The sequence below is a fragment of the Gekko japonicus genome, unplaced genomic scaffold (genome assembly GCF_001447785.1).
Source record: "Gekko japonicus isolate JY-2015 unplaced genomic scaffold, Gekko_japonicus_V1.1 scaffold1800, whole genome shotgun sequence".
Lineage (NCBI taxonomy): Eukaryota > Metazoa > Chordata > Lepidosauria > Squamata > Gekkonidae > Gekko > Gekko japonicus.
The window spans coordinates 112,649-122,719 of NW_015167106.1; the positions used below are offsets into that span (position 1 = coordinate 112,649).

At 44.3% G+C, this 10,071-nt stretch overlaps 1 protein-coding gene across 1 annotated transcript in view; it reads left to right on the forward strand.

Moving 5' to 3' along the window:
- Positions 1 to 3,784, forward strand: part of SEMA3B (semaphorin 3B) — a 44,139-nt gene extending 40,355 nt beyond the window's left edge. Inside the window, exons 16-18 of the mRNA XM_015412941.1 lie at positions 662 to 717; positions 1,930 to 2,069; positions 2,494 to 3,784. Coding sequence (XP_015268427.1) covers positions 662 to 717; positions 1,930 to 2,069; positions 2,494 to 2,955 — 658 coding nt within the window. The 3' untranslated portion in view covers positions 2,956 to 3,784. The remainder of the gene's footprint in view (positions 1 to 661; positions 718 to 1,929; positions 2,070 to 2,493) is intronic.
- The last annotated feature ends 6,287 nt before the right edge of the window (positions 3,785 to 10,071 follow it).

Consider the following 10,071-nt stretch of genomic DNA (forward strand, 5'->3'; position numbering starts at 1 on the left):
AAATAAACACTAGTCAAAACTACTAAGCTTATTTATGATTGTATTTAGAGCTATAACTACATATCTGCACTGCAAAACTAAGAACTGTTTGGGGTGGGTGAAATGGAAGAGAGAATCATTATTTGCTATACATTCAATTATAGGAGACCACAATTCAACAAAATTAGAGATATTTTGATTTGATTTGATCTGCATCTGTTGGTCCAAAAAAATTTCCATGACAAATATATCCTAAATCTTCATGTACCAATCTGATGCTGACTTCATCCCCTAATCAGGAGATGTGATAACTGATTGGCATGCCCAGTGTCCATACTTATCTGCTGAAGAGTATTGCTTGCAGGGCAGATGTTGCTGGTATCCAGAAGCAGTCTTGCCCCCCCAATAGCAGGCACATGTACTGCTTGACCACCAAGGACCTGCAAATGGTTCCCAATCCCAACCTCAATTATGATTCCCTGCTACAGTAGATGGCTGGATATATCTGTCCAAGAGTTATGCTGGATGTGCACAGTGCAGTCTCAGGCTTCAGGTGCTGTGGCCTCCAGGGCACCTTCATGGAACAATGATGGGTTGCTTCATGCTCATCTTCTAGAAATGTAACACACTCCTTTATTATGACATACTGAGAAATCTTTCTGCTCTCCCTCCTCCCCCGTAGGCGGTTTCGGCGCCAGGATGTGAGGAATGGGGACCCCAATACATTGTGTTCTGGAGGTGAGTGTTCTCAAGCACCCACACATTGCAACACTTGTACTCAGTTCAGTGCATCCATAGCTGCGAATCACACAAGTCCTAGCCTTTGAATAGGATGTTTATTGCACTTTAGAGCCAGTTTGGTGTTGTGGTTAGGAGTGCAGACTCTAATCTGGGAGAACCAGGGTTGATTCCCCACTCCTCCACATGAAGCTGCTAGTGTGACCTTGGGTCAGTCATAAGTTCTTTCAGAGCTGTTCTCTCAGGAGCAGTTCCTGAAAGAGCTCTCTCAGCCCCACCTACCTCACATGGTGTCTGTTGTGGGGAGGGGACGGGAAAGGAGATTGTAAGCCGCTCTGAGACACCTTTGGGTAGTAAACTGCTTTGAGATTCCTTCAGGTAGTGAACGGTGGGCTATAAATCCAATCTCTTCTTCACTGGATTGAACTAGTGCTACATAGAGCAGACTGTGTTTCTCCTACATACCTTCCATAGACACATGGACCAATCCTAAGAAGGACTACTTGTATGTAAGGCCCATGTTATTTAATGGGGCTTACTTCCAAAGTGTCCTTATGATTGCAGACACACACACAAATTCTTTCTCACATATGAAATATGAGACTTTATGCCAGAACCAGAAAGTGTTGACTGTGTGTCTCTGTGTTGCATTGTTCTGTAGAGAGTACCCTGACGCTGGGCCAAAGAAAAGGAATGAACTTAAATCTAGCTTCTGTTAATTGCTGTTTCTTTCCCACTAAGAGATTTAAATAATAAGGAACTTTTGTTTCATAAGATTCCTTTTACAGAGACAGAGAGGGAAGCATGGAGATGAAGGGTGGGGGGACACCAACTTTACTAAGCCACGAAACACAGTCTAAGCCCACTTAAGGATGAACCATATTCTGCCCCTTTTGTCTTAGAGAAATACCTTCCCTTAACCGTCTTCCCAAATTCTGGGGATATAGCAATGTTAAACATATATCAGAGTGCTTTGGAGGGACCTAATCTTAGATCCAAATATTCCACAGATGGCAAGGGAACTCTGTTGTTTCCCTTTGAGCTATACTCATATGGCCATTTCTTCATGTCCAGCTTCACCTTTGAATTACAAAATGTCCAGCTTCACTTTTGGCCTGGGCATATGTGCATATTTTTTCATGTTTTCCCTCACTTGTACGTGTTAAGTGTAAATCAGACGCAAGAGCCAGACTTTGTGTTATCTGTGTGCAGATCCCCAGCGAAGTAGTGTGCCTGAAAAGAAGGTTTTTGGAGTGGAAGGCAGCAGTGTCTTCCTGGAATGCCTCCCTAAGTCACTGAAGGCCCAGATTTTATGGACATACCAGAAAACTAGCAGTGCCATCCAGAAGGAGGTATGAGCTTCGCAACTGTGTGCATGTAGAGTAGGTGGGGAAAATGAGAAGCAAGACTGATAGAATCACCTGATTCTTCCTGAAGCCATGTCACCTGTCCTTCTGGAGGGAGGTGCCTTTTCAGCTTTTCCTGTCTCTCAAATATCTTCCTGCTTCCATTCCAGCGAATGCCATACGTGCAATACATTGTGCAAGATGCGCTGGCACCCATCTCCTTTTGCATTTCCTTTCTGAGGCTCTTTGCCCACCTTGAATCCCTTTGTTGATAGTCTTGTCTCCAAGCAGGCACTGAGAAGTGCCATTGAGGGGACCTTCCTACTCCAGACTCCTCAGCCATTGTTCTTGCCTGCCTCATCTCACCCTTCCAGCCATCCTGACATCCTTTCTCCTGTTCTCATCTCCATTCCTCCATGTTAACCTGTAGGTATTGCTGGATGATCGAGTCATGAAGATGGAGCGGGGAATCCTGTTGCGCAGCGTGCAGCGCAAAGATGCTGGCCTCTACCACTGTCATGCCACAGAACATGGCTTCACACAGAATTTGCTGCACCTTCAGCTTGAAGTGATCCATGCCCAGCAGGCTGAGTCCCTCTCCTTCTCCTGGGAAGAGGAACCCACACAGCCCTTCCATCGCAAGCTCTGGTACCAGGATTTCCTGCAGCTAGTGGATCATCCCAATCTCAGCACCATGGACCAGGTGTGTGAGCAGCTGTGGAGCCACAAGAGCCACCAGCCCAAGAAGAAGCCACCGCTACCCCCTCCACTTAGTGTCAAGGCCAAGAATCAAAAGTGGAAGCACCTGGGGGAGAAGCGAAAAGCCCGCAGTCGGAGAATGCATGAAGTGCCCCGTGCTGAGCGAGAACCCAGGAGCACTGACATCTGGTGACCTATGAAGAACATAAAATGGACAATCTCTGTTCTGGCGGGGGGCCAGGGGAGCAGGGTGTGAGTGTGAGAAAAGGGGAGGCAGAGAGAGCTTCTATGGTTGACTGAAGAGGGCTCCCTTCCACACAGGCCTGATACTTCTGGCTGCTGCTTGTGTAGTTTGTAGGGGAAGTGTTGTTGTCATAGCGATTTTAGCATCCATTTTTTTTAGAACCAGGTGCACAACAACCCGACAGAAGTGGGGAACTCTGCAACCCTTGGCCACTTCCGTAATGCACAACCAAAGATGGAGGCTACCAGTCTCCAAACGAACTGAGAAGCAGGAAGTAAAGCTGGCTAAAATTCTTGCTTGCAATGGTATCCACTGCTAGCCATCAAGGTGTAATCTTGAGACTGAGGAACTCTCCAGCTCTGAAGCTTCTAGTTGTAACTTGGACATCTTCCTCTGAACAGAGCAGCTCCCTGATGCCTCTTTCTGTAACAGGCAAATCCCCTGTCTAGGACTCTTTCTCAATACACAGGGTGTTAACCCTCTTCTTCCCATAGCCAAACCTACCCCACCAGGTGTGCATACGTGTAGCATTGTGCTCTTCACTGCCAGAGACATAACAAAACCACTGATATATTTATTAACAGACTGTTTACTGATGAATGTAAATCCACCACCAGGTGGCCCAACAGGATTTAGCCTCTGACAGGAGGGGGCGGGGCTGCTGTTGCCCAAAGGACCATGGGTACATTTCTGGCTGACATTTCCTGGACAAGTGTGTATTAAGATGTTGTATGGGACTGTGGTGATGATAACAACAGAGGAAATAGATGAGGGACTGTGCAGCATACTCCATTTCATCTGTTCATTGCATTATTGTTTGTCAGCCTCTCAGGTGACAAGCCAATATGGGGAAGATCCCTGCTGTGAGTAGCGCGTGTGGGGGATATCTTCCAGTTGTGGGAGATCAGTGGGTACTGGGGATGGATAAGGGTCACTGGATACAGCTGAGGCTCTGGCCTAGCCATAGCCTATTCATATCTGTATGCTCACATCAGTTGTGCAGCAGACAAGCAGCCCCTCCTCAGAACCAGTCTCTGTGTCCTTTTGTTCTTGGTAGGCAAAGGACGACGAACCAAGTTTCGGTGGTAGGGAAGAAATCTGTTCTTGGGCCCAAGCCATTAGCCAAAGACCACCTGTTGCAAAGTTTGAAAAGCCAGTCCCACACTGGGGGCCTACACAGAAAAAGTCATCGAGTTTCAGCTCCTTTTGAATCCTCCATTTTAGGAACTCCTGCTGAGGCGCTTTTGTGAAGAGGCAAGAATGATGCAGCCATTTCCCAGGCGTTTCAGGACACCTGAGCTCTCTGTGCTGCTTCTTAATTTTGAAGAAAAATAAGGAGCTCCAGAACCAAATGTACCTCCATGTTTTGGCCTGGTAGCAGCAGTATGTTCTTATAGTGTACTGGGGCACGGGAAGCAAGGCTCTGCCTGTCCTTATTTTATTGTTTGAGGCCTAAGAGCAGTTCCACAGGGTATGAGAAGGTATGGTCAGTACTCACCATTCCAGCTGAAGGCAGCCATCCAATAAGGAACCAATGAGAAGATTGGAGCCCAGAGGGTTCATGAAACAAATGGTTCACTATTCAGTTCATTGTAAAAGGGTAGTACTCATAACGGGAAAACGAGTCTTGCAGCCTGTCTCCCTCTGGACTCCATGATGCACATGTGACATTCTTGGGAATTCCCTGACTAACTCACACCATCAGTGAGGGAAGCTTGACACGCTCAAAATAGTGGTTATCTCGATTTCCATCAGAAATCTTAATCCTGACACTGTATGAAACTCTAACAAATGAGATAGTTCTCTGCTTTTATTGTCCGTGCTCTAGGCCTCTGAGTTTACATTTTTACTTGTGTAGACTCAAGGACTTATCTGCATAAAATACTTGGAACAACTTGCAAATAGTCTACACATAGACTGCTTCATTGTGATATTTTCAGTTATGAGATAAATTGCTGCTCTAAAACAGGACAAATATGAACACACATTTCGTGTATTTTAAAAGGTTATTTTACAATACTTTGCACCATGGCACCTGCAAACATCTTCCTTGGCGTTCAGCAAGTTTTTTAGAAAGTGGGTGGCCTCTTGCCACTGGCCACTGAAGATCTGTATGCAGATTAAATTAACATCGTTTCAGTGGCAGGTGCCACCACAGTGCTTGTTTTATTCTCTCTCACCCCTCTTTTCTAGTGTATTTTTAAATTATCTCTCTCCTCTCCTGCCATTTGGGCTTCCTTGGTGTACATTGTGCCCATAAGATTGCCAGTTTTGGATTGGGAAATACCTGGAGATTTTGGGGGTGGAGCTTGAAGGGCGTGGGGTGAGGGGAGGAACTTCAGTTGAGTACAGTGCCATAGAGTCCACCTTGCAAAGCAACCATTTTCTCCAGTTAACTGTTCTCTGTCACCTGGAGATATATTGTAATCCCAGGAGATTGATCTCCAGCCACCATCTGGAGGTTGGCAACCCTTCATGCCCACTACCCTGTGTCAGAATTCCAAAGGTGCTCACAGGCTCAAAAAGGTTTGGAACCCCTGCTGTAAACCACCCTGAAGGCTCTATAAAGCTATGTGGTAGGGTATAAACTGCCAAAATAAATACATAAAACACATGATTTCAGAATCTATGGTCTATCCATGGCTACCAGCCAGGGTAGTCAAAACAAGCCTCCATGCTAACTTCTTGTTACTAAAAGCCAGACAACAAAGAACTGGGGATTTTCCTCAATAGACAATAACTCATCACATGGTAAAACTGTTCCTGGACTCTCCACTTTAGATAGTTGTATGATTGCGCTGGTGCAAAAACTCCCTACACCCAATAAAACTAGGTTTATTTGCCAGAATTTATAGGCTACGTTTTAGCCACTTCAAAAATACAACAGTATCAACTATTACAAAATACTATTCATAAATACTCACATATTTATGACATAACAGTAACATTTAAATCCGTAAGAGGATGTAATCGATATTTTAAAAGGCCATTCTGAATACAAATATTTTTTAAAGATTGAACAGGTAAATCTTTCAGGGAAAACATTTTACTTCTCAGGCCACTGAAAAGGCCCAGTTGTACATGCAGGCCAAAGTGGCCTTCCTGAACAATGGAACCTGAAGCAGGGCCTCATTCGCTGATCTCTGGTTTTAATATGGTAGTGGACACTCTCTGAGATTCCCTAAACCATTTAGGGCACTGGTTCCCAAAGTGGGCAATACTGCCCCCTGGGGGGTGCTGGGACGATCCAGGTGGGCAGTAGGAGCCCTGGGTGCAATTGGGGGGCGTTGAATAAAAATAAGGGGGCAGTGGAAGCATAAAGAAAGAAGAGTCCAGAACCCATCTAAAGCAGCCCTTTCCTGCCTTCTCCTGGTCTTCCCTGGGATCAGGGAGGGAGGGGGAGAGGGGTCCCCACAGCCAATCACAGTCATGCATTTGCAAATGCATGTGCACCCTTGTAAGACTGGTGTTGCTGCCGGGCTATTGTGTGGTGGTTGCTGCTGGCCTCTGGCTTCAGGCCAACATCTTTATTTACCATATGCCAATTTGTCACTGCATCTTTTTGTCCAGTTCTTGAAGGTAGATTTCCAGGGGGGTGCTGAGTAATTTTTTCCCTGAAAAATGGGCAGTAGGCCAAATAAGTTCGGGAACCTCTGATTTAGGGCTTTAAAGGCTAAAACTACTCGGGGGGGTGGCCTAGAAAGAGATGGAGCCAGCATAACTATTCCACTATTAAGTAAATAGGATCCTTCTGCCTTTGCCAAGGTCTTGTGGCAACACAGCTGGAGTTTCCAAACTGTGCTCAAGGACAAGTCCACATTACAGTAATCTAATCAGTTGTGAGAGACAAGGGGGTTTATTTTTTGTGTCGAAGAACCATTTTTTTCTCATGAGGAAGCAATCATACAGTCCTCCACCTGCAGCCAGAAATGGCAAATCCAAGTACAGTTTAGTCTTAAGAGAACCTCACAAACTTCTAAATGGGCACTGGTGTGGTCGGTTTCGCCTCTAGGAGTAGACAGCTTGTGGATGCACACACCAGAATTCCAGAGGAGCCCGCAGGCTCAAAAAGGCTGGGGACACCTGACCTACACAATAGCCCCTGAAAATCCCCATATGGAAACCTAAAGTGGGCACAGGGTCCTTAGCAAATAATTATTTTATCATGTGCCTCTGGTAAAAATAAATAAAAAGACAGAAAATTAATGTTAAGGAGGTGGGAAGCAGGAGGAGGTGTTAGAAGCAAGCTGTAGGTTTGGACTGAGATTGTCTTTAGAAACTGTCAGTGCATGAATGGCAACAAACCTCTTGGGACAACCAGTAAAGCATGCTGGGTCCTCTGAGGAGGGGACGTGTAAACAGACTGAAGCAGTCATTTTAACTTGGGGTGCGATTTTCCATAAGACGCAGGAAGCCAACAGTGAAGAGAGCTCATAATCTATTTCAGATGACTACATTCTCTGTCCAAGCTAGAAACAGAACATTTATTAGTGTCAGACAAAGACCTGTCACTTAAAAAAATTATTCTATTGAGCACAATACAAGAGATCTAGTTTCACAAAGCCCAGCTAGGGATTGCTGCCACCTAGTGGGCCACAAGCTCTCTGCACTGATTGTGTATCAAAATAATTCTGGTGGGAATCCATTCTTGTTTTTTTCTTTCTAAATAATTTCTTTAAATCAAATGATACATAAGGCTGTATGTTATCCAGAAACAACTTCTTCCAGTATGTGATGAACTGTATCCAGTTTTTTACAGATATATTATTTTGATTTTTTTTCTTTCTTTCTCTTTGCTTTCTTAACAACATGATATTCCAGGTGGGTAGCCATGTTGGTCTGAAGCAGCAGAACACAGTTTGAGTCCAGTGGCACCTTTAAAACCAGCAAAGTTTTATTCAAAGTGTAAGCTTTTGTGTGCTGTGATAAAGACTTGTGCATTGCACACGAAAGCTTACACTTTGAATAAAACTTTGTTCGTCTTAAAAGTACCACCAGACGCAAACTTTGTCATGATATTCCAGATTCTTCTATACCAGTCCATCATTGAAGGCAAGATTTCAGTCTTCCATTTTGCAGCAATACATTTTCTTGCAGCTGCTAGTATTACATTGACTAGTTCAACATAGTCTGTTCCCATACAGATTTTAAGATAGCCTATAGAGGTAGATTCATAAATACAGTATTTTTTGCAAAACAGACATTTTGAGCCAAACTATTCAGCCCAGCCACGACCAAGGTAATCTAGACCAAAATTCCATTTTACCTGATACTTTAGTCAATAATATTGTGTGGTTGTAACAACTTATTATCTTGCTATTTTCCTGTATCCATACACCTAGATATTTTCCTGTCCTAGTTTTACAGGATATCCCTAATTGCTTGGATAACTACATATTTAAATCTGGATGTTGTTTTTCTTAGAGCATGTCATTGGTTTCTGTGGTTCTATGACATGAATAGCGGCCCCATAGGCAGAAATATAGCAAGGGAAGCTTTTGCTTGGATAGAAAACAGTGGGAAATAAATATATGCCATTATCTTACACAGTCCCCCCCCCCCCAATTGGTCCACTTACCTCAATATTATCTCTGACAGGTAAGGTCTTTTTATACCAACTGTTTGTTACCTAACCTCCTTTAACGGGAGCTGCCAAAGGGTTAACCTTGGACTGCCATACCAAGTAAGTGCTCTACTGCTCAGATGGTCCCAATGAAATTCTTCACCTGCTTTATTTCAGCCTGTTAAGTTGCTCCTAAAAGCACATGAGCTTGTGGGAAAGGTAGCAACTTTGGCAGTAGGCTACATGACTGGCAGGGACGTTCTCAGCCTTTTCATGTGATGCTTCCAGCCATAGGCCAGAGTGAGGTGGGGATCTGAGGAATTCGAACATCATCAGTGCACCTGGGGAGGCTTGCTGTGATAAAGACAACCCTTTGAGATGTCTTATATTATCACTACATAGTGGTCAGTTTCAGCAATTGCTGGGCAGGAAGTGGACCAACCAAATGAGACACTGAGGTATTATGATCAAAGCACCCAACATTCTTTTAAAAATGCGAGATCTGCAGGGTCCTAATTCCAGCTGGGATTGTAGTGTGAAAGCCTGCTGATTTCCAACCTGAAATGGCCCTGAGGTGCTGATTTTTGCCCTGCTGGGGCAAATATACAGGTACATGTGTCTACACCCATATATTTTCCCAAAAGGGGACACACAGCAACTCCTCCGAGGTCATTTCACATTGACAAAATGGCCCAGAGGGAAAAGAACCACCACTTTCCCATTGTGTCACAAACTCTATTGGAACTGCACTCCCATCTTCCCATATGCTTGATTATTACGTTAAAACAACAACAACACAACTCCCAATATCTTGTCTGGTTTGGCCCAAGCTTGCTGCATACAATCTTTTGAAACTCAGCAGATAGGAGTTAAAAGCATCAATGGAAAATACTGATCTTCCCACATGATACTTCAAGCCACATGACAGAGTGCCAGTTGGGCCCCCCCAGGAATTTGCACATGATCATAGATACACTGTCATTATGACTTGGACTGGGGGCAGCCTTTTGATTATAAATTCCTATCTCCCACCATCTAACAATAGAAGAAAACTGGTGGAGGCTAGAGCAATATGTGAAGTCTCTCATTGTTAACTACCCTGAAGCTAAGGTTCTGGTGGCTGGTGACTTAAATGCGCGACTAGGACCTGATGACTTTTCCTTGGCAACAAAATATAAGATGACTTCGGAAGAGGTCAGAAGTCATATTTATCAACCACAAAGATCCAAAGATAAGAATGCAAATTATGCAGGGGTTCTGTTAACAAAATTTGTGTCCAGATTAAGCATGTTCATCTTAAATGGTTCGATCAGAGGAGACATCCCTGGTGAATTTACATTCATGGCCGGGATGAGAACCAGTACAGTTGATTACATGATGGTCGATAGTGCCTTGCTTTCACAGGTGCCTAGCTTTCAAATTCTTCCTTACCTTGAGGGAGACCACTTTCCTTTACTCTTGCAGACCTGTTTAGGTACTGAAGTACTACAATCCATACAGCC